A 25403-nucleotide genomic window follows, 5' to 3' on the forward strand; every position below is an offset into this window, starting at 1 on the left:
CTGTTAATTTACATTACTATACTAAACATCACTGAAGACACATATTAACTGATTTACCTTTACTTTGCTTAGCAGTTTTTTCACCCACTTATAGCTCTACTATACTACATTGCAATTGAACAATGTGTGATGCATGGACGACAAACAGAAAAGTTTCAGAACATTTTCTTTTGCACTCAAAACACTCAAAAGGTGCTCATGTGAGGAATCTTAAAAAAGTGGTTAAAATATGGTCTACCTTCATGCATAAATTAAAGATGCTCAAGAATATTTAACATGAGATTAACTTTAACTGTGGAAATAAGGATAATAAAAATAAGCAAAAAGGGTCACCGCTGATAAATTGTATACAAAAATACTATTAAGGACGCTCAAGAATATTTAACAAATTATACGTTTAGACCTCTTCATTTTGAGAATCAATGTACGCCAAGGTTGATTAATGCAGCAGCTGAGCACAGGACTAAAGGGCTCTTTATGGTTCCACATTGACGCAACGCAAGGGGGTCACGCCGCATTCACACTAAATGTGTCCATCGACGGATGACCGAGGGCGTGTCTGAGTATAGGGGACTTTGTAGACGCATACTGCAGCCAATCAAATCGCTTCCCGCTATCAAAGCCGATTGTGTGGTGATAAATACAAAAGATTACAAAAACAACAGGTGACTAAAAACAATCCTATCATTCCACATTTCTTTAAAAAAATATAACGGCCAGATTTTTCCTGCTTCTTCCTGCTTGTAATTGCAAAATGGATCCAGTAGACGCATAGAGTGTATTTGCATAACGGCGAACTGATGAGTAGGGTCTGTCTGCGTCCTGCAAGACGGAGGCGTAACTTGTAGTGGGCGTAACTTGCAGTAGGAGGCGTAACTTGTACTAGGAGACGTACTAGGTAAAAAAAAAACTTGTAAATCACGGTTCACACGAGATCTTCCTTGAAGTCGGATCTTCAGATACTCATGTCGGTATATAAAAAGAAGTGGATTAACAAGAATGATTTTTTTTGTTTTTACAAGCTTAATGAACTCTAGAACTAGGGCAGACTACTTGTGAGTCTGCCCTAGTTCTAGTTCTAGTTGTGATACTGTTTAACATTCTTTACGAAATGTTCGAACGCTTAGGCCTACTGTATTAACGTTGGAAGAAACCCCAGCTTTCGCCACCTCGGTGAAGTTAGTTCGATGCACACGTTTGAGATGCACTCTGAACAGTCACAAAATACTCTATACTGTACAGGCTAGTAGATGTTGCTTGCTTCTTTCTGCCCCGAGTTTGCACAGTGCAACAGTAGCTGCGTTGCGTTTCCATCTAAAAGGTGATGCAAATCTTTAGAAAGTTCGCAAAAAAGTAATTCGAATTAAGTGCGTTTCCATCAAGTGGTTGGAGCGGAATAGGGTGATGACGTTACACGTTGATGTCGGCAGGGTTGCTATGGCCGGTCGTTATGCGGAAATCGGAAAGACTGTCAGTCCTGTGTGTTCAAAGTTCGCTACGTCACAGCTGATTCGAAAAATGTGTTTCCATCTCCCATTTTGCGAATTTCCTCTGTTTCGCATTTCTGAAAAACCACCTCAAGCGAACGGATAAAGTTTTTTGCGAATTAGAGGATTTTGATGCGAATTTTGGTGTTTCCATCACCGTTTACTGATTCGATACTTCAAAGTTCGCATTAAATTAGGGGGATGGAAACGCACCTAATGATGACGTACCTGAGAAATCCATGTATTGAAGACCGGCAAATATATATAAAATGAGGGCTTGTAATGTGAACGCTATAATATGAAGGCTTTCTCATAACTATCCTCCTGTTAGTGACATTGTTCTTGTCTTGTTTCTGTCAGTAATATTTATTTAAATTCATTGTTTTCTATCTCATGCAGGACCTTGAAAACATGCAGCATGCAATCAATAACAATATGTATTCTAATAAAATTATTTGAATTATTAATCTGCTGTCTTTAATTCTTTGAATTATTAATCTGCAGTCTTCTTGTTAAAGGTATAAAGGGATTAAGTAGGCTAAATTTAAGCAGGTTCCCCACGGTAAACTGCTATATGCATTACATGTCATTGTAAAATTGTAATAGGCTTCTTTTCTTAAATGCATATGACTCAGGGATGTCAGTTTCAAGTAAGGCTATGATTAAGCTATTCAAGAGCATATCAAGATTAAGCTAATCAAGAGCATATTTTTAAATGAGCGGGTCGGGTGCATAATTTTTATATAAGGCCTAATATTTGAGGTCCGAGTTGCGGTCATTTATGTACCTGCGCACCACTGCTACATACAGATCACTTCCGCGTGTAGAAAAGTACTAGACACGCCTCCGACTACAAGTTACGCCTCCTCCGACTACAAGTTACGCCTCCTACTACAAGTTACGCCTCCGTCTTGCAGGACGCAGACAGATACTATTGGAACGGATTGACCGATGGATCCGCCACTGCCTGAAAAGTTAAACATTTCTCAACTTTTTGACGCAGGCCACGGAGCCGAACGGACAGACAGACTCACAATGCATTTCGCGAGCGCCCCATGCAAAGTCAATTAGATCCGTCGACGGACGGAGGTAGTGTGAATGAGCCCTGAACAAGGCGTACCTCAATCTGATTGGCCGACGGATCCGGTGCTGCCTGAAAAGTTGAACATTTCTCGGACGGAGGTAGTGTGACGGAGGTAGTGTGAATGATGGTGCGTTCCAAATTTTGATAACAGAGTTGCCAAGTTTGTGATATATGGTTTACTAGTGACGCACATGAACATGGCGGAACATGAACGTTTTACTCAACATAAAAGAATCAACCATCATATCACATCATCATCATGTAACGTCTGTTGGCATGACTTTGCTCAGTTTTAAACGTTGTTTACTGTAATACCAGATCTATATAAGGGCAAGTGTTGCCTTCCATACAGTGGCAATACTGTATGTGCTTCTCATAAATAAAAGCAAATGGATAGTAGGTGATAGGCATCAAGGAAATAAAGGCATGCAAACTTGAAACGGATCCTACTGAGTTCTGTTTACTGTAGTTCCCTGCTGTGAAGAACTTTTAGATTCCGAACACAGAGCACATGAACGGTCGCTGTCGGGAACACGCGTAGGGCGGCTTGTTCACAATACCTCCGTCCGTCGACGGATCTCATTGACTTTGCATGGGTAAAACGTTCATGTTCCGCCATGTTCATGCGAATCACTAGTAAACCATACGTCACCAATATTGATGCGTTCACAGCACTGGAAATGATGGGGAAAACATTTTCACAACGACGGAAAGTTCTTGTGAACAACACCTCATGACGCTCTTATGATTCTACTTCCGTTCGGCAACTGGGGCCAGATTTTGATAACAGAGTTTCCCAGTTGGTGACGTATCGCAATCGGCGGCCCTCCCCACACTCTATTGACTCCACACCCCCTACTCGAAGGACTTGCTAGACTACACCCACACTCTACTGACCACACCCCAACTCTACTGACTAGCTAGACCACACCCTCACTCTACTGACCGCATCCCCAACTCTACTGACTAGCTAGAAAACACCCTTACTCTACGGACCACACCCCCAACCCTACTGACCACATCCCTAACTTATAACTTATATCCCTAACTTAGGCCAGTCGCAGACCTACGTGAAGACTCGAAGAGGCAGCAGAGTTGTCGCCTGTCTCTGCAAAGGTTTGGGTCAACTAATTGCTCATTGGTCAAACCGATAATTGGCTTAGTGTTTTGTTATGTTTTCAACAGCCATACAATAAAATACAATTATGAATGCACCTGGCATTCATAATTAAATTTTTTTGTATGGCTGGCGTAAAAAACTGTTGAGAAAGATGTCATTAGCAGGTGGGAGGTGCTAGAGAGATGTCATGAGCAGGGGGTTGGTGCTGCAGTGATGTAATGAGCAGTTGGGTGGTGTTACCTGTCCACCTCATCCCGGGACACGATGTCGCACTTTTTCAGGGCTTTCACAGCGTAAAGTTTCCCCGTCTTGCGGAACTCCGCAAGCAGCACCTGGAGACCAACTAACCAATCACAACCCTGAGGCCAACATCCACATAAAACGAATCAAAACTCTGGATGAGTGGACACCGACCTTCCCAAAGTGACCTCTGCCCAGGACCGAGACGTAGTTAAACTCTTCCATCTGCAACCTGGCAACACACACCCGAATGCTCACAACACGAACCAAACCTGTCATTGTATGTGTCTGTATTTGTGTGATTGTGTATTATGTTTACTTGGTAGAAGGTCTGTCATTCTCTTCGGTTGGTTTGTCGCACAACTGTCAAACAAAAATGCGAAAATGTCTCCTTTGCCCATATTTCATACAAATACTACTTCACATGCTGCTTAACACTACTATAAACATTTTTCATCATATCATCTATCTTTCATCTCCAAGAGCGTCCATAGAGTGGAATGAATCTCCACTCTGGGGGAGTGGGGGATGGGGGAGGCGGTTGTCGTGGTTACCTGGGTTTCCGTGTTGCTGTTGGGTGTCTCCTGTGGTACGATGTGGTTTGATTTCCCCGGCTCCTCGTCCGCCCTCAGCCTGGTCAGCGCTACATCGCTAAAGGTGCACAAACACAACCATTAAACACATTGTTCACCGGTTACGTTGTTGTATTGTCACGTTGTATTGTAGTTGTGTTCTGTTTTTTGTTTAGTTGTGCTGTTGAGTTGCAGTCGATCTGTATTTACCCGATCAGTGAGGGTTAGAGGTAAGTGTCAAGGGCTAAGGATCCCATATCATGCTTTTTTTGTGTTAATAAATGCATTTGGGGATACTACTACAATAGGTTTATATGCCTCTATGTTAGAAATAGCCCTTATTATTCTAAAATTTCATTTGTGCAAAGCCAACATCAGCGTCTTTCAAAAACTGTCGCTTTAAGGCCCCCCTCAGTAGTAGCCCAGTCTGCTGTGATTGGTCGAACGCTTTGCGGGTGTGTCGGCAAATTCACACCGCCGAGTAGTTGTCAACATTGCGGTTAGTTGGGAGGCGGGAAATCTGCACTTCAGCACCGCCCACTGTGCAGGTTGACGTCACACTGTTACGGAGGTAAAGTTTGACGAAAAACTAGCTGTTTCACACACTTATTGAGGGGTGTTCTCGGTGGGCACCAAATACTCCCCCTGGCTCGGACTTAGATTTTTGTAGCTTAGCAGATGTAAAACATGTATACATACATCATAGACAACCCGGTCTCACGAAAAGTCGTGACACTGTCACGTTATTTAATCTATTGAAACGTGTTCAGGATCACGTATTTTCAAAATTTTCGTGTTTTAAAGCACAAATTTCAAACCCATGTATTTCAATTGGAAGTATTTGTCGTGTCACCAGCACGACTTCCAAACTAAGGTTCTGTGCGGGAGCGTTCTCCCTAGTGTCCCTTAAGGAGCTCCGTACAGTACATTTATTGTTAAAAATTGTGAACAATATGACAGCTTTAGGCCACCCGTTTCTACTTTCACCTTTGATTCTGAGAAATTGTGACAATTCACGGATATAGGCTATTAAATGCAGGTGCGCTGCTCAGGCAAACCGCAAAAGAAAAAAGGGTAGCTGCTTAATCTTAATCTGAATTGTATGTCTTGATGTTTTGATCTAGCCATAGATCTATTGTCTTGTTTTTGGCTATGTGAATGGAAGTCCGCGTCGATGCCTCGCAAGTCCAGTGTCGCGAGCGGACGTGACATCTAGAAGTCATACCGTATAATAATGGGTTATCATTAATATTGATGCGTAGGGGTTGATTATAACTCTTGTTTATTGTTTATACCACAGTCTGGGGAAATACTCGTATTCTGATTGGCTGCAGGGTGTGTATTATCGCCTGATATAGGCTACAGACACCTGCTAAGTAGTTCCAGTCAGTGTTTAGATTCTCTGCCCGAGCGTTTTTACTTTAATTTTATCATTATCATAAATTAGCCTAATCTGAGGAGAAATCTATGCCATAAACAGAAATATTATGGGTCTTTATTACACGGGTCTTCTCAATGCCGTGGAACGCTCCGTTCACTTGCATGGGTCCGGGGATATTTCTAGCGAGAAATATACTTTTTACTTGCATAATCTTTAGTCAGTGATTACGTCTGATCTTTAGTTTTATAGTTATTAGGAAGATTTTATCGGCTCGCTCGCATGTTTCAATGACGTCAGGTTGCTAAGGACGCTGCTTTCGCTAAACTAGCAAACACACACACACACACACACACACACACACACACACACACACACACACACACACACACACACACACGCACACACACACACACACACACACACACACACACACACACACACACACACACACACACACACACACACACACACACACACACACACACACACACACACACAATGCATTTCGCTGCAGATATTCCCTCAATTATTATTACTTTCAAAACGTTGGCCAAGGTGGGATATCCTTTTTATTTGGGCTGCTTCTAGGACATTTTGGGTGGATTTTGAACGGTATGTGGGCGGGACGTTTTTTGCAGGACCTGGCAACCCTGCGCTGTTGCCCGGGGTGCTGAAATGCTCCGGAACAGATCTGGATCCACTATGGCCAAAAGGCTTGTATGCCCCCCCCCCCCCCCCCCCCCCCTTAAATAAATTCTATGGCAGAATAAAGAATAAATTCATGCATTATCATTCAACTTGAACATGTGTTTTTACAGTATAGCGTGGTGGAGGGCTGACGTATGTTGCCCAACCCGGAAGTGAGCGTCGCCCTGGTTTCCCTTGACAAAAAGCCAACGGGTTTTTCCATTGGATTTTGGATTATTGCAGAAAAATTAGCATCTTCGAAGCACCTCCTCAAAAACTGAAAATAAATAAATAAATAAAAAGATCTGTGCTCCAAAGAACGAAATGTAAACCAATGCATTCTGAATAATAATAATAATAATAATAATACATTTAATTTAGAGGCGCCTTTCAAGACACCCAAGGTCACTTTACAGAGCATATAGTTAACCCTAACCCTGTAAGGTGACCTTGGGTGTCTTGAAAGGCGCCTCTAAATTAAATGTATTATTATTATTATTATTATAGTCATCATTCAAAACTATGTAAAACAGACTAGGAATAAAAGAAAAACAGAGGTTAAACATGAAGAATAATAATAATTAATAACACTCAAAGACGCCTACAGTGAAGGGGGGACCTCACTAACCACCACCAATGAGTAGCACCCACTTGGGTGATGAATGGGAGTGTTTCTCCGATTTTTCCATGCTACACAGAACGAAATGTAAACCCATGCAAATAAAGACTTCATGTTCATAATCATTTAAATATCATTAATCTCCTGAGTGTGTCGAGTGGTATTTTATTTTTTTCAACGGGGCTGCATCCAGTCACTTGACCGTCATGGTTGCTATGGTGGTTGCTATCGACCGCCCCCTCTAATCCTTACATGGTTCTAAAAACCACGCGGCAAAGGAGCTGCCGTCCATTGTGTTGTTTTTGTCGTAAACTAGGGTCAGATGGTTAAAAAATAGACAGATATTCCAAGGTATCCTTAAAAGGCAGCTTGGATGTTTTTATTTTGTGCAGTTTAGACTTCTTCTATAACCTATTTTTTAAAGCAAAACACCAAGCTCATTGATTTAACGAGGCAGGGTTATTTGAAACAATTTATTGAATAAATATTTATGAGAGGTCATTCCTTCTCCTGAGTTTGCTTCCTATTTATGTCTAGTGTACACCCCTACTGTCAACAAGCATCACCCCCCCCCTCCCCATATGGATTTGGAGAATTGCTGCCACGTCCCGGTGGTGGAGGTATCATATATATGAAAGAGGGCATTCAATTATACTACAATGATCAATTAGGAGGCCGAAGCCCTAAAGGAAGTGATGCAATAGGTGACTGAGTCGACAACATTTAAGTAAGCCTTGGGGTCTCTTATATATCAAAGGGGGTCTCAAAGGACGCATATACGCTTCAACCTGTGGCTTACAGGAAATGACTCAGCAAGTGCTCCATCTTGTTGCACCCACCCAGCGGCTCGCTTGCAAGATTTTGGCCTGAAGTTCTTCCCAGACCAACACCGTAGCCATCCAACCTGCATATCGGAGAATCAGGCCTCTCTTTAATAATGACAAAAAGTTATGAGAGGAATACACATGAATTTTTGTTGTCTCATAAGCGGCGTGGTGTCGGCTGCTTTTGACCTTTTGACCCCAGACTTCTGAGGGAATAGCTGAATCAATTCATTAGTCAATCAGAAGTATGTAAATATCTTCCCGGTGTCGTAAGAGGGCGAACAAGGTGTCCTTCAACATCTACGCTTCCAGGCGATTGCAATGGTGCCACACATGAGCATATTCGAACATGTTTAATGGTAGTAATTAGCTGTCGAAATTGGAGGCCTTAATCAATAATGAGCAGCTATTGATTTACTTTCCGATAGAAATTTGTGACAAATGACATATTATTTAGCATCTACACGTTGAGCTGAGTCCAATGACACCAAGCATGACACTCTAGCAAATGTATTTTACATGGTACATATGGTCTAGGACATGATCTCGGTGTGGCAAGAGGGCAAGCTTGATCTCATTGGACTCAGCTTAACGCGTAGATGCTAAATAACATGTAATTTGTCAAGAATCTCCATCGGGAAGCAAATCTATAGCTGGTCATTATTGATAAAGGCCCCCAAAATCGACAGCTAATTACTACCCCGAAACATATTCAAATATGATCATGTGTGGCACTGTTGCAATCGCCTGGAAGCGTAGATGTCAAAGGACACCTTGTTTGCCCCCTTACGCCTCCGGGAAGATATTTTCATACTTCTAATGGATTGATTCATATTTTAAGGTTCTCGGAGTGAGACTTTAGGCGGCTGCAGCAGAAGTGTTGAGACGAAAGATGATATCAAGACATTTATAGAATATTCCGATTCACATTATGATTCTTCGTCATAGCTATCCGACCAAACATCCTTCACATTCACTGAGCGAAGATTATGAAAGTCCAGGCCCCCACTTCCTGCACTCGGGTTCCGACTGGGCCAAGTTTCGGGCAGGAAGGGCCCTCCGGGTCCGACCGGGCCAAGTTTCGGTGCGGGGGTCCCAGTTAGGCCCTAGAATAAGGTATTCAAATTTCAGGGCGGTACGACCTTCCTATCTCAAAAACTGTTTTTCCACCACATTCTGGACCATTAGGTCTTGCAGGCAACACTTTGGGCTTTGTCCAAATGACAGTCCATTTGGGAAAACTTTTTTTCTCTAAGGGCTACAATTCCAAATCTCGGATATATCGTTCTCTGGGCCCCGGGACATGTGTGTAAACATTTCAGTATCCCTAGCTATCTCGAAAAGGCCGGAAAAGGGGCGTGACCTCCATCAGTACAGTAAATGTACATAAGACAGTGGTTAGTTTCTAGTCCCCATTTTTTGTGGGATGGATGTGTACATTTGTGGCTTAAGGTGCGTAGACACAGCTGGCCTGTGGCCACGTTTTTGAAGTCTGGGGTCAAAAGGTCAAAAGGAGCCGGCACCACGCCGCTTATGAGGTAACAAAAAGTTCATGTGTATTTCTCTCATAACTTTTTGTCACTATTAAAGAGAGGCCTGATTCTAAGATATGCATGTTGGATGGCTAGGGTGTAGGTCTGGGAAGAACTTCAGGCCAAAATCATACAAGCGAGCCGCTGGGTGCAGGTGCAACGAGATGGAGGGGGGCCTGGACTTTCATAATCTTCGCTCAGTGAATGTGAAGGATGTTTGGTCGGATAGTTATGACGAAGAATGATAATGTGAATCGGAATATTCTATAAATTTCTTGATATCATCTTTCGTCTCAACACTTCTGCTGCAGCCGCCTAAAGTCTCATTCCGAGAACCTTAAAATATGAATCAATCCATTAGAAGTATGAAAATATCTTCCCGGAGGCGTAAGGGGGCAAATAAGGTGTCCTTTGACATCTACGTTTCGAGGCGATTGCAACAGTGCCACACATGATCATATTTGAATATGTTTCGGGGTAGTAATTAGCTGTCGATTTTGGGGGCCTTTATCAATAATGACCAGCTATAGATTTGCTTCCCGATGGAGATTCTTGACAAATTACATGTTATTTAGCATCTACACGTTAAGCTGAGTCCAATGAGATCAAGCTTGCCCTCTTGCCACACCGAGATCATGCCCTAGACCATATGTACCATGTAAAATACATTTGCTAGAGTGTCATGCTTGGTGTCATTGGACTCAGCTCAATGTGTAGATGCTAAATAATATGTCATTTGTCACAAATTTCTATCGGAAAGTAAATCAATAGCTGCTCATTATTGATTAAGGCCTCCAATTTCGACAGCTAATTACTACCATTAAACATGTTCGAATATGCTCATGTGTGGCACCATTGCAATCGCCTGGAAGCGTAGATGTTGAAGGACACCTTGTTCGCCCTCTTACGACACCGGGAAGATATTTACATACTTCTGATTAACTAATGAATTGATTCAGCTATTCCCTCAGAAGTCTGGGGTCAAAAGGTCAAAAGCAGCCGACACCACGCCGCTTATGAGACAACAAAAGTTCATGTGTATTCCTCTCATAACTTTTTGTCATTATTAAAGAGAGGCCTGATTCTCCGATATGCAGGTTGGATGGCTACGGTGTAGGTCTGGGAAGAACTTCAGGCCAAAATCTTGCAAGCGAGCCGCTGGGTGGGTGCAACAAGATGGAGCACTTGCTGAGTCATTTCCTGTAAGCCACAGGTTGAAGCGTATATGCGTCCTTTGAGACCCCCTTTGATATATAAGAGACCCCAAGGCTTACTTAAATGTTGTCGACTCAGTCACCTATTGCATCACTTCCTTTAGGGCTTCGGCCTCCTAATTGATCATTGTAGTATAATTGAATGCCCTCTTTCATATATATGATACCTCCACCACCGGGACGTGGCAGCAATTCTCCAAATCCATATGGGGAGGGGGGGGGGGGGGGGGGGTGATGCTTGTTGACAGTAGGGGTGTACACTAGACATAAATAGGAAGCAAACTCAGGAGAAGGAATGACCTCTCATAAATATTTATTCAATAAATTGTTTCAAATAACCCTGCCTCGTTAAATCAATGAGCTTGGTGTTTTGCTTTCAAAAATAGGTTATAGAAGAAGTCTAAACTGCACAAAATAAAAACATCCAAGCTGCCTTTTAAGGATACCTTGGAATATCTGTCTATTTTTTAACCATCTGACCCTAGTTTACGACAAAAACAACACAATGGACGGCAGCTCCTTTGCCGCGTGGTTTTTAGAACCATGTAAGGATTAGAGGGGGCGGTCGATAGCAACCACCATAGCAACCATGACGGTCAAGTGACTGGATGCAGCCCCGTTGAAAAAAATAGAATACCACTCGACACACTCAGGAGATTAATGATATTTAAATGATTATGAACATGAAGTCTTTATTTGCATGGGTTTACATTTCGTTCTGTGTAGCATGGAAAAATCTGAGAAACACTCCCATTCATCACCCAAGTGGGTGCTACTCATTGGTGGTGGTTAGTGAGGTCCCCCCTTCACTGTAGGCGTCTTTGAGTGTTATTAATTATTATTATTCTTCATGTTTAACCTCTGTTTTTCTTTTATTCCTAGTCTGTTTTACATAGTTTTGAATGATGACTATATGCTCTGTAAAGTGACCTTGGGTGTCTTGAAAGGCGCCTCTAAATTAAATGTATTATTATTATTATTATTATTATTATTATTATTATTATTATTATTCAGAATGCATTGGTTTACATTTCGTTCTTTGGAGCACAGATCTTTTTATTTATTTATTTATTTTCAGTTTTTGAGGAGATGCTTCAAAGATGCTAATTTTTCTGCAATAATCCAAAATCCAATGGAAAAACCCGTTGGCTTTTTGTCAAGGGAAACCAGGGCGACGCTCACTTCCGGGTTGGGCAACATACGTCAGCCCTCCACCACGCTATACTGTAAAAACACATGTTCAAGTTGAATGATAATGCATGAATTTATTCTTTATTCTGCCATATAATTTATTTAAGGGGGGGGGGGGGGGGGGCATACAAGCCTTTTGGCCATAGTGGATCCAGATCTGTTCCGGAGCATTTCAGCACCCCGGGCAACAGCGCAGGGTTGCCAGGTCCTGCAAAAAACGTCCCGCCCACATACCGTTCAAAATCCACCCAAAATGTCCTAGAAGCAGCCCAAATAAAAAGGATATCCCACCTTGGCCAACGTTTTGAAAGTAATAATAATTGAGGGAATATCTGCAGCGGAATGCATTGTGTGTGTGTGTGTGTGTGTGTGTGTGTGTGTGTGTGTGTGTGTGTGTGTGTGTGTGTGTGTGTGTGTGTGTGTGTGTGTGTGTGTGTGTGTGTGTGTGTGTGTGTGTGTGTGTTTGCTAGTTTAGCGAAAGCAGCGTCCTTAGCAACCTGACGTCGTTGAAACATGCGAGCGAGCCGATAAAATCTTCCTAATAACTATAAAACTAAAGATCAGACGTAATCACTGACTAAAGATTATGCAAGTAAAAAGTATATTTCTCGCTAGAAATGTTATTAGAAACAAGTTCAACGGTGATTCGGTCCTAAAATAGACCTATTGCATTTCCCATTCGATTAATAAAGAAACCAATCCCGAGATATCCCCGGACCCATGCAAGTGAACGGAGCGTTCCACGGCATTGAGAAGACCCGTGTAATAAAGACCCATAATATTTCTGTTTATGGCATAGATTTCTCCTCAGATTAGGCTAATTTATGATAATGATAAAATAAAAGTAAAAACGCTCGGGCAGAGAATCTAAACACTGACTGTAACTACTTAGCAGGTGTCTGTAGCCTATATCAGGAGATAATACACACCCTGCAGCCAATCAGAATACGAGTATTCCCCCAGACTGTGGTATAAACAATAAACAACAGTTATAATCAACCCCTACGCATCAATATTAATGATAACCCATTATTATACGGTATGACTTCTAGATGTCACGTCCGCTCGCGACACTGGACTTGCGAGGCATCGACGCGGACTTCCATTCACATAGCCAAAAACAAGACAATAGATCTATGGCTAGATCAAAACATCAAGACATACAATTCAGATTAAGATTAAGCAGCTACCCTTTTTTCTTTTGCGCTTTGCCTGAGCAGCGCACCTGCATTTAATAGCCTATATCCGTGAATTGTCACAATTTCTCAGAATCAAAGGTGAAAGTAGAAACGGGTGGCCTAAAGCTGTCATATTGTTCAAAATTTTTTAACAATAAATGTACTGTACGGAGCTCCTTAAGGGACACTAGGGAGAACGCTCCCGCACAGAACCTTAGTTTGGAAGTCGTGCTGGTGACACGACAAATACTTCCAATTGAAATACATGGGTTTGAAATTTGTGCTTTAAAACACGAAAAATTTGAAAATACGTGATCCTGAACACGTCTCAATAGATTAAATAACGTGACAGTGTCACGACTTTTCGTGAGACCGGGTTGTCATAGAACACTCCAAAGCAAAGGGGCAAGTCGAAAAAGCATAATATCATATCACCCCTTAAAGGGTTAGAGGTTGTGCAGGGTTTGACCTGGGCAGTGAGCTGGTGGTTTCAGGCTCCTTCTCTGTCTCATGGGATTGGTGGGGCGCACAGTCAGAGGTCGCAAAGGAGCTGTAGTGAGGAAGGACTCTCATGATCAGGTGACCCCAGGTGGAGAAGTTCATGTTCATCTGGGCGGCACGCAGGAAGTTCTTCCCTAGGAAACACAAAGTACATCCTTAACACTTATTTCCTCTTGTCTTACTGACCTAATCTTTACCTCTCTAATGTTGTCCTAACCCTGTATCACTAGCTCTCTGATGTTGTCCTAACTCTGTATCTCTACCTCTCTAGTCTTTACCCCCGTATCTCTTGTCCTTACTCTGTATCTCTTCCTCTCTAATATTGTCCTAACCCTGTATCTCTACCTCTCTAATTTTGTCCTAACCCTGTATCTCTACCTCTCTAATGTTTTCCTAACCCTGTATCTCTACCTATCTAGTCCTAACCCTGTATCTCCAGTCTTAACTCTTTATCTCTACCGTTCTAATGTTGTCCTAACTTTGTATCTCTACCTCTCTAATTTTGTCCTAACCCTGTGTCTCTACCTCTCTAATGTTGTCCTAACCCTGTATCTCTACCTTGCTAGTCCTAACCCTGTATCTCTACCTCTCTAGTCCTAACCCTTTATCTCTACTCCTAACCCTGTATCTCTACCTCTCTAGTCCTAACCCTGTATCTCTACCTCTCTAGTCCTAGCCCTTTATCTCTACCTCTCTAGTCCTTACCCTGTATCTCTACTCCTAACCCTGTATCTCTACCTCTCTAGTCCTAACCCTGTATCTCTACCTCTCTAGTCCTAGCCCTTTATCTCTACCTCTCTAGTCCTAACCCTGTATCTCTAGTCAAAAACCCTGTATCTCTACCACTCTAGTCCTAACCCTGGTCTTTATCGCTAGTCCTACCCCTGTATCTCTACCTCTCTAGTCCTAACCCTGTATCTTTACCTCTCTCCTTGGTGAAGATGCATCGCTGACGTCTCAGCTTGGCCGGGTGTTCCACGACGACCTCATCGAAGGTCATCTGCAATCACACCAGGTAACCAGAGGGGTATTCCATCAAAGTCGCTAACGAAATCGGCGCTTAGTTGATTAAACCCGGTTAGAACTAACGCCAACTTCCTCTGAGGCTAAAGCCATTCCATCAACCCAGTTCAGTCGCACCTTTCTCAGGTTAGTTCAAGCCAGGCTTATGTTATCGTGGATTAAATGCGCTCACGAGATATGTAACCAACACCAGCCCAGAATCGTGAATGTCGAATCATGGATCATATCTCCGAATAGGACAGAGCGGAATCTTTTCCAGCGGTGAATAGAAGCTGCTTGTGGAGGTCTATGAGGTGAGCACCTTTAAAACAAGACTGAAGACTTTTATGTTTGCTTTAGCTTTCTGCTAAATCTTAAATACAATGCACTTTCTAAAAAGCTTTTTCAACTTTGCCTTTATTTCTATTTTAATACTAAAATGCCTTTTTAACTTTCTATTTTACTCATTTCTTTGCATATGTTTTCTTTTACTTATCTTTTATTTTATTGTATGACAATGTTTATATGTGAAGCACTTTGAGTCTGCCTTGTGTATGAAAAGTGCTATATAAATAAAGTTGCCTTGCCTACAAGCATATAATAACTCTAAAAGGGAAACCCGTAACCGTTAATAAAAACAGGGAGGCTGCCTGGCAATAAAATTGCCGATCTTTTGAATGCATAAGTAGTATTAAGCGTAACATACTTAAATTTAATATTGAAAATGATTTGTCATCAGGGAGATAGTCTGGAGGTAACGTGTCGGACTTGTACCCGGTCATCTGGGGTTCAATCCCCACCCATTTAGTAATTTAGGAAGGATTACTGGAGAAATCAAACAACTTTTCATGCCTTTAATTTTCCATTTCTTTGAATATACTAAATTGACTAACCATAGTATTTATTTCAACAGAGGTGGTCTCTGCTGCCTGCCGAGAAACTCCCCTGAATGTAATTTATGTGGCCGACAATTTCCCATTTGTCATAGTGACAAAGGCTTCACTATCAGTAACATTAATATTATCATTAACTTTACCATGGGTTTTTGCAAGTTAGATTTGTATTCTGTGGATATTGGACATATTTATATAAAAAGTAAATTGTTAGGCCTAATTTCTATGATATAAAAGGAATTACAAAAATAAGCCAATGCCAAGAATTCAATGAAGCACTCAGGACGCGAACTCGGGTCGCCCGTACTACAGGACTAATGCTAGAACACTAACCCAACTGCTAGTTCCCGATTATGATAGAATAATTATATTTGTCTAAAAATGTGAAAATATCGTGGATAACAATAGATAGCAATTCATTAAATAATTTAATTTCCATCATTTAATCTTAGACCCTAATTAGTGAAAATATAGGCTGTTTGCAGGCCTACTTCATATCTGTAAATTGATGACAAAATTGTGAGGACTAGGCTTGACGGAACCCTCTGGTACACTTTTTTCCGACAGATGGACTTCTCTGAAACACCGATCAAGTAAGCCAGACAGTTAGCCTGGTACTGACCAGGTTAGTTTGGTCGGATAAATTGCCATGGTTACTTAGCGGGGATTCCTTTTGGTCACGTTAATGGAACGCAACTCTATCTTAAGGTTGCGAGGCTAAGCGAAATAAGCCTGGCATTGCCTTTAGCTTGGTTGATGGAATACCCCTCTGATGAGGCTAGGTCAGGGGTCAGGGGTGATTTCAGGGGCCATTGGGGTCAGGGGGTCATCATACCGTAGCAAACAGGACCCCCTGAGGCTCCAGCCTGAAGATCTGTGATTGGTCGGTTCCCTCCATCAGCTCCCCGAGGCGGAGGAAGCGGACGCCACACAGCCCTCGTTGGTCCCGCCAGCACACCTCCACCTCCAGCTCCCGGGACTAGCACGCACAACCACACAAAACACATACAACCACATACAACAGAAACAACCACAGCCACCACATGGTTCTTCTTTAGTAGAAAATAAATCCCCTTTGTAGGCTGGGAGAGACCCCTGCTGTTTACGACCAGAACTTCAACAACAAAGTCGTATGCAGGATTCCTAATCCCAGGATTTCTGACAGCCACGCAGGTAACCAGATATACAGGCAGGCAAACATGCATATTGGGAGAGAGAGAGAGAGAGAGAGAGAGAGAGAGAGAGAGAGAGAGAGAGAGAGAGAGAGAGAGAGAGAGAGAGAGAGAGAGAGAGAGAGGTCTAACCCGGTCCAGTTGGCAGCAGAAGGTCTGGTCCCAGGTCCGTCTCCCCGGGGGGCCCCAGCGGCTCCGACCCACCAGCCTTCCATCCAGCTTCAGCTCAGCACTAACCTCGACTAGCGTCATACAACCAACGGTCAACTAGAGGTCAATACCAACACCTGCATCTAGTAAGTATCTCAATATTCCTTATTCAGACATTTTGTTTGTGTATATTATGTACAAAGTTATTAACCTTGCCTACAGCAGCGTTGTGCTGCTCCCTCCCTCCCAGCCTGCTCCCTTCCTCTCAGCCTCCTCCCTCTCTCTCCGCTCCCTTCCACCCAGCCTCCTCCCTCCCTCTCTGCTCTCTTCCTCCTAGGCTCTTCCCTCCCTCTCTGCTCCCTTCCTTCGAACCGCCTCTCTCCCTACCATCACTAGGGTTAGTGGTAACTGAAACTCCCTTCCCCTAGCGCTGTTTGGTCTGTCCACTCTTTGGGTTTGATAGTTGGTTTCAAGTGAGGCTCACAGGAGGGTCTCATAAGGCTAGCTTAGCACGGCAACTGAGGGACTTACCTTTACAGGAAGTCAGGGGCAATCCCGTTCCTGTCAGAGACTCCAGCAGATCTTCACAGCCGAGAAGCTGTACTTCAAGTTTGCCTGAAAAGATCCACAATAATCTGAAATTAATAAAATACAGCCACAAATAAATGCTATATTTATATCAAATAAAATTGTGCCGATGTGCAGGTTGGTTGTGTGCTTGCTGATTGGTTGGTTGGTTGATTGACTGCTGAGTTGTGTTCTGTGTGGGTCAGGTTCTTAGTGGGTCGGGTTCTAGGTGGGTTGGTTTTGTTCTGGGTGGGTGGGTTGTGTTCTGGGTGGGTTATGTTCTGGATGGGTGGGTTGTATTCTGGGTGGGTTGTGTTTTGGGTGGGTTGGTTGTGTTCTGGGAGGTTTGTGTTCTGGGTGGGTTGTGTTTTGAATCAGGTTGTGTTCTAGGTGGGTTGTGTTTGGATGGGTAAGTTGTGTTCTGGGTTGGTTGTGTTTTGAATCGGGTTGTGTTCTGGGCGGGTTGTGTTTTGAATCGGGTTGTGTTCTGGGTGTGTTGTGTTCTGCGTTGGTTGTACCTTGATACCTGGATACCATTTATACGGAATATGGAGTCGTGATGACTGTTGTTTTCGGTCTTAAGGGGAACTATGCAAGTCTTTTAGTTTAATAATTTGATTAGCAGGTTAAGAGTCATTGTGATAGTTTGTGGAGGTTCAACATATAGTCCTTCTCGGTCCCTCCGGTCTTCGGGAGCCGGCCTTCTTTCACTGCCGAAGGTTAAAAAGAAATCGGCTGGACAGAGAGCGTTTGCCTATCGAGCCCCCTTCCTATGGAATAGGCTGCCATCAGCGATCAGGGAAGCTGACTCTGTGGAGCTATTCAAAGGAAAGCTCAAAACGCACCTCTACAATCTTGCATTTGGAGTGTGAAAACAACAGATGCGAAGTGAAGACTACTCTGTTTGCTTGTGCTTTTCTTATTACATTATACATTCCCACTATGTACTTTTCCGTTCTAATTCACTATTCTGTCTGTTCTAGCGTGTTGCGGGTGCTGGACTGGATGCCTGGACTCTCCTCATGGATAACCGGCCAGAACCCCATCACCATTTTAATATGATGTGCATGTATTTACCTGTATGTCAATTGTGGCACCCATTGCACTCCTGACCATCCCTGGAAGAAGGGATCCCCTACACTGCGTTTCTTCTCAAGATTTCTTCCTTGCTGATTCAAGGGAGTTTTTTCTTGCCCGTGTGGGGGCATGGGTAAAGGGGGGTGTCACAAATATTTGGCCTGTTAAGCCCTTTGAGACTGTAATGGTGATTAAGGGCTATACAAATAAAATTGAATTGAATTGAATTGAACATGGACTCCAGGATGACAATGTTTATTATTATTATTATCATTATTATTATTATATTCATTTTTATTTTTATTATTTAAGTCTCAGCTTTCCTACTTGTGTTTCTCTTATACTTTTAATTTCTCTTATATTGCACTGTTGGAGGAGCCCAAGACTAAAGAATTTCATTGCCAGCGACTGCTCTGTAATTGTTGTGCATATGACAATAAAACCATCTTGAATCTTAAATGTCTATATATTCCGGAAGTCACCCCGAGGATCTGTTCCAACTGGATCTTCTCGCGGTATCTGAGAAGTCTGATAGACAGAGAACTCTGTCGCTCATCCGGAATACATAGTACCGTGGTTACATACGTAACTATCGTTCTATTTCATTCTTACTGACCGCCAGAGGCGGTTCTTTAGCACTGGATGAATAGTACCAAAAAGGTCACAAAGAGTGCTCACCAATTAAGGGCTTGAAGCCGTCGACAAGACAGCCGTCGCCACAGGATGAGGAGCAGCGACATTAACACTGTAGAATCGGGTTAACGTACATGATGAGGACCATGTAGCCGCGGAGCAAATGTCCTGAAGTGGAACCCCCTTCAAGGCAGCCCATGATTTAGCCATAGTCCTGGTAGAGTGGCATTTAACGGCCAAGGGCACAGGGAGCCCCTGTGCTCTATATGCATTCTAGACCACATCCACAATCCAGTGGGAGAGTCTCTGTTTCGACAGGGCAGCCCCCTTCCTGCAGCCCCCGTAACAGACAAAGAGGTTATCCGTCTTACGCAAGCTGGTTGTCACATCAACATATGCCCTAAGCGCCCGCACCAGGCACAACAGGTCTCACACTCTTTCTGCACCTTCTGGAGAGCCTGGGGGATTGAAAGCAGCCAACTCGATTGATTGGTTTACATGATGGGGAGACAATCATTTGTGTAGGAAGGATGGATTCGGCCAGAGCACCACTTCACGACCCGTTTTGCAATCACAATGGCAAGGAGGAATGTCTTCTTCATGGACAGCCGCGTCAGGTCCGCCTGACTTAGCGGCTCAAATGGGGGTAGACGTAAGGACCTCAGAGCAACTTGCAAGTCCCATGATGGTGCCCTCAGGGATGGTGGCGGTTGAAGCTTCTGGGCCTTCAGAAACTGCCTGACTAGGTAGTGGGACCCTACAGTCTGGTTATCCACCCTTGCATGTGTGGCCGAGATCGCGGCCATATAAACGCGCAGGGTAAGAAGCAGCTCTCCTGTTGTCTAACACAGACTGTAGAAAGTGTATTATCACTACCACTGAGCAAGTCTCTGGGACTTCACCCCGTGCCACGCACCACTGTGAAAACAACTTCCACCTGTTTGCATAGAGCAACCTAGTGGAGAGTGCCCGTGAACTAAAAATGGTACGGACCACTGACTGGTCGCAAGACGTCAGCAGTGGTTCCTGGCTCTCAGGGGCCACACGCACAGCCACAGGCACCCCGGATTCGTGTGCCATACGCGTCCGCCTACCTGAGTCAGAAGGTTCTGTCTCTCTGGGATGCCCCAAGGCTCCCTGTTGAGGAGTTTTAGTAACGCTGGGAACCATGGCCTTCCTGGCCAATGTGGAGCCACCAGAAGTAGGCTCTAACTGCCACGCGCGTTGCCAGTAATGGGAATTGGAGGAAATGCATAAAGCAGGCTGTTTGGCCTAGCATGAGCCAGAGCATCCTGTCCTAGGGGACTGGTCCTCTCCGTCAAGGAGAACTAAAGGGGACAGTGGGTCGTCTCTTCGGAAGCAAAGAGATCTGCCACAGCCCTGCCATACCTGTCCCAAATCATGCCCACCACCTCCGGATGGAGTCTCCACTCTCCGGGGGGTGGGCCTTGGCGAGAGAGAAGGTCTGCGGCTGTGTTCCGCACACCTGGAACATGGACAGCCCTCAGTCTTAGAAAATGGGGGAACGCCCACGTAAGGAGCCATTGCGTGACCCGCAGGCTCTGCCTCGATCTGGTGCCCCCCTGATGGTTGACATGGTAGACTGTGGAGGTGTCTTCTGTCCGGACAAGAACATGTCGGTTCCTCAGAACTGGAAAGAAGTGCCTGATAGCTAAGAACACCGCAAGGAGTTCCAGCACATTTATATGCTCCAGTCTCTGCTGGGCATCCCACTGGCCTCCCTGCACTGCCATACTGAACCCCAGCCGGAAAGAGAGGCAAGTCCAGAATGGGGCGAAACCCGCCATCCTTCTTCGGTACCAGAAAGTAGGTTGAATAGAACCCATCGAGCTGTTCTTGTGGGCAGTGCTACGGCGCTGGTCAACCTGTGGTGACAAATGCTGGCCCCTCGATTGTCCACCTGAACGTGGTTGAGAGCTATTGGCACGGGGTACCGCAGAGGCCCCAGGCCTGGGTCTGTGCTTAAGGATCGGCACCTGACCCCCGTATAGTTTGAGACAGAGCCAGAACAATCTGAGAAAGCAAATTCCCAAGGCGGCCCACACGGGCAGCAAACCCGAGCAACGAGGAAAATGCAGTGTGGCCAGAGTTACCTTGAAAAAGTAATCAGATTACTGATTACTAGTTACTCCTTAAAAAAGTAACTAAGTTGGATTACAAGTTACTTTATTAGTTACATTTAGCTGCGACTACACCCCCTGCCGCCTCAAAATAAAAAATTACAACCGGTCCTGCCAATACTAACTTTTTGCCCCCCCCCTGTCAACAATTGTTCAACTGATGCTCTAAGCAAATTAAAGTAAAGGTGGAAAGGTGATATCAGCTGCCATGCTCGCTGACGGCTACACGTAGCCGACACACTTTACTCACCCCTGGCCGAAATCGAACAAATTGCAAGTCGCAGCCTTTGATGGACAAAGTCAAATCGAGGCACCAACCCTTGGGTTACAAGGCTACTTGCGACAAGCTAATATGGTATTTTTACAACAAACAATGTTTGTCTGTCCTGCTAGTCCGCTACCGCGAGAAAATAGAAGGAACAGATCCTCAGGTGACTTCAGGAATATATAGACATTCTCGGGTCACCCAGGTGTCACAGGTGACTTTGTTGGTATAATTACTCGACCTGCGCATGCGCGAGATGGAACATCCAGTGCTAAAGCACCGCCTCTGGCGGTCAGTAGGAATGAAATAGTAACGCAAGTAGCGAAGGGATTGTTACATTCATAATGGATCAGACGGATAAAAATAGACAGAGGAACCCAATGTCGGAGGAACAGAAGAAGAGATAAGGGAGACTGACCAACAGAGAGGCCAGACATGAGTAAACGTGGGCAAGCTTTACAGGAATGGCGTGAACTGAAAAAAAAAGAAGATTCAGAAGCAAATCTGATGCCGAATTGGCCGTGTTGCTCTTGAAATTGTAAGAATCCTTGGGTGAACTTTGTTTTTTGTTTTTCTTTGTATTGTGGCTTTCTCAATGTTGATAGTCTCTGCAAAAAATGTGTTTGATCGACCGTTATGTTGTGAGCCCTGCATGTTTCTAGCTTGCTTGCTAGCTGGGGTGTTAGTTTACGAGTTCACTACCAAGCACATTATGCTTATATCAAGTTATTTGTCCAGCTTGCCATATAATGCAGTACCCTGCACTTTGTAAAAAGATTGCTTTGCCATTTTTCTTAGTTTCAAGTGTTGGCAAACACTACCACAGACCACATCAACCACTGGGATCAAGCATCACAAAGGAATCTGACATGTACGTTTCCATCTACAGTATATGATTTTCTACAACCGGCTTTCATTATGTTGCACATGCTTAATTATGGACGACCATCTTTTCACACAGCGAAACACAGTAAGCCAATCCTGAACTTGGTGTTCAGCCACTTGACGGAGCAGTTGGTGTTTTGAAGTCAAGGTAAGTGCATTCCATGGTAGTCTGCATGTCTTTCCTCATAATAATATATGTATATCCACAATTACTGATGCATTCTTTGTAGCAAGCAGTCCCTGGACATTGGCGAAGACAAGTGTGACTCTCCAGATGAGGGGCAGGCAAACTGTACTCCCACATCTGGCATACAGACGGACATCCTCTCCAGGAGCATAAGAAGTGAAACCGGCCTTCCTCGCAAGATCGTTATGAGGCTTGAGGACCCAAGACGGTTCGGCCTGCTTGCCCCGGTACAGCCACAACCCACATCCAAACTTGTGCGGGTACAAGTGTTACGAGGAAACCTTAATCCAGAGAACCCTTGAGAAGATGCTACACAATAGCCGTAAGGCAAGAAGAAACCATAAAGCACTGTCCCTTGCATTTTTTTCAATATCCAAAATAAATATTTTTCTAACCAAAAAGTGTGTATAATTGAACTGAAAGAGAGGTGGTGAAAACATGTTTATATAAAAAAAATTGAAACATACAAAAACGATAAGTCATAATGATTATTTACAATGTTTATTTACCAGCATCTAAACGTCCAGGCGGCGCACCCTGAAGCCCGTGTAGTGGGCCCTGGGGTCAGTCTGGTGTCCCTAATCTTCCAGACCCAGCAGCTGGCTATGACAACTCTCCTTCCCACACCCAGGCGGCCATGCTGCTATAACGCAAAATGTTCATGCTATCGTTATGTATTATGTTGGCCAACCCTCTTACACTGATCATTCTGTTAAAAAAATAACCCTAAATACACGATTTCTAAATGTATAACCTTGTCTACTCTTTATGAACACCTATCTCGGACATGACTCCACGCATCCGCCGGCTTCTTTAAAAACAAATGCGCACGGCTAGCGTAGATATGGATGGAGAAGGGTTGTCAACGAGTTGTTACGACAGTGTTGAAAATATCTACTCCGAAGCTGTAGGGGGAGCTCTGTAGAGAAAAATGCGAGCACCAACCGAGAAAACAGCAAGGGAATGGCCGATCCTGCATAGTGGGCCTCTTACTGTATATAACAACTTATATAGACATTCTCGGGTCACCCAGGTGTCACAGGTGACTTTGTTGGTATAATTACTCGACCTGCGCATGCGCGAGATGGAACATCCAGTGCTAAAGCACCGCCTCTGGCGGTCAGTAGGAATGAAATAGTAACGCAAGTAGCGAAGGGATTGTTACATTCATAATGGATCAGACGGATAAAAATAGACAGAGGAACCCAATGTCGGAGGAACAGAAGAAGAGATAAGGGAGACTGACCAACAGAGAGGCCAGACATGAGTAAACGTGGGCAAGCTTTACAGGAATGGCGTGAACTGAAAAAAAAAGAAGATTCAGAAGCAAATCTGATGCCGAATTGGCCGTGTTGCTCTTGAAATTGTAAGAATCCTTGGGTGAACTTTGTTTTTTGTTTTTCTTTGTATTGTGGCTTTCTCAATGTTGATAGTCTCTGCAAAAAATGTGTTTGATCGACCGTTATGTTGTGAGCCCTGCATGTTTCTAGCTTGCTTGCTAGCTGGGGTGTTAGTTTACGAGTTCACTACCAAGCACATTATGCTTATATCAAGTTATTTGTCCGGCTTGCCATATAATGCAGTACCCTGCACTTTGTAAAAAGATTGCTTTGCCATTTTTCTTAGTTTCAAGTGTTGGCAAACACTACCACAGACCACATCAACCACTGGGATCAAGCATCACAAAGGAATCTGACATGTACGTTTCCATCTACAGTATATGATTTTCTACAACCGGCTTTCATTATGTTGCACATGCTTAATTATGGACGACCATCTTTTCACACAGCGAAACACAGTAAGCCAATCCTGAACTTGGTGTTCAGCCACTTGACGGAGCAGTTGGTGTTTTGAAGTCAAGGTAAGTGCATTCCATGGTAGTCTGCATGTCTTTCCTCATAATAATATATGTATATCCACTATTACTGATGCATTCTTTGTAGCAAGCAGTCCCTGGACATTGGCGAAGACAAGTGTGACTCTCCAGATGAGGGGCAGGCAAACTGTACTCCCACATCTGGCATACAGACGGACATCCTCTCCAGGAGCATAAGAAGTGAAACCGGCCTTCCTCGCAAGATCGTTATGAGGCTTGAGGACCCAAGACGGTTCGGCCTGCTTGCCCCGGTACAGCCACAACCCACATCCAAACTTGTGCGGGTACAAGTGTTACGAGGAAACCTTAATCCAGAGAACCCTTGAGAAGATGCTACACAATAGCCGTAAGGCAAGAAGAAACCATAAAGCACTGTCCCTTGCATTTTTTTCAATATCCAAAATAAATATTTTTCTAACCAAAAAGTGTGTATAATTGAACTGAAAGAGAGGTGGTGAAAACATGTTTATATAAAAAAAATTGAAACATACAAAAACGATAAGTCATAATGATTATTTACAATGTTTATTTACCAGCATCTAAACGTCCAGGCGGCGCACCCTGAAGCCCGTGTAGTGGGCCCTGGGGTCAGTCTGGTGTCCCTAATCTTCCAGACCCAGCAGCTGGCTATGACAACTCTCCTTCCCACACCCAGGCGGCCATGCTGCTATAACGCAAAATGTTCATGCTATCGTTATGTATTATGTTGGCCAACCCTCTTACACTGATCATTCTGTTAAAAAAATAACCCTAAATACACGATTTCTAAATGTATAACCTTGTCTACTCTTTATGAACACCTATCTCGGACATGACTCCACGCATCCGCCGGCTTCTTTAAAAACAAATGCGCACGGCTAGCGTAGATATGGATGGAGAAGGGTTGTCAACGAGTTGTTACGACAGTGTTGAAAATATCTACTCC

General features: G+C 43.8%; 1 protein-coding gene across 6 annotated transcripts in view; it reads right to left on the reverse strand.

The window, feature by feature from the left end:
- LOC132468115 (serine/threonine-protein kinase N2-like) overlaps window positions 1-25403 on the reverse strand; it is a 41656-nt gene that overhangs the window by 9033 nt on the left and 7220 nt on the right. For all 6 annotated transcript variants that reach the window (XM_060065767.1, XM_060065769.1, XM_060065768.1 and 3 more), the window contains exons 5-13: window positions 17379-17462; window positions 16830-16939; window positions 16361-16504; window positions 14555-14630; window positions 13599-13764; window positions 4486-4582; window positions 4251-4294; window positions 4106-4163; window positions 3932-4023 (exon numbers count right to left, since the gene is read on the reverse strand). In XM_060065767.1, the coding sequence (XP_059921750.1) occupies window positions 3932-4023; window positions 4106-4163; window positions 4251-4294; window positions 4486-4582; window positions 13599-13764; window positions 14555-14630; window positions 16361-16504; window positions 16830-16939; window positions 17379-17462 (871 nt within the window). The remainder of the gene's footprint in view (window positions 1-3931; window positions 4024-4105; window positions 4164-4250; window positions 4295-4485; window positions 4583-13598; window positions 13765-14554; window positions 14631-16360; window positions 16505-16829; window positions 16940-17378; window positions 17463-25403) is intronic.

The sequence above is a fragment of the Gadus macrocephalus genome, chromosome 11 (assembly GCF_031168955.1).
Source record: "Gadus macrocephalus chromosome 11, ASM3116895v1".
NCBI classification, from domain to species: domain Eukaryota; kingdom Metazoa; phylum Chordata; class Actinopteri; order Gadiformes; family Gadidae; genus Gadus; species Gadus macrocephalus.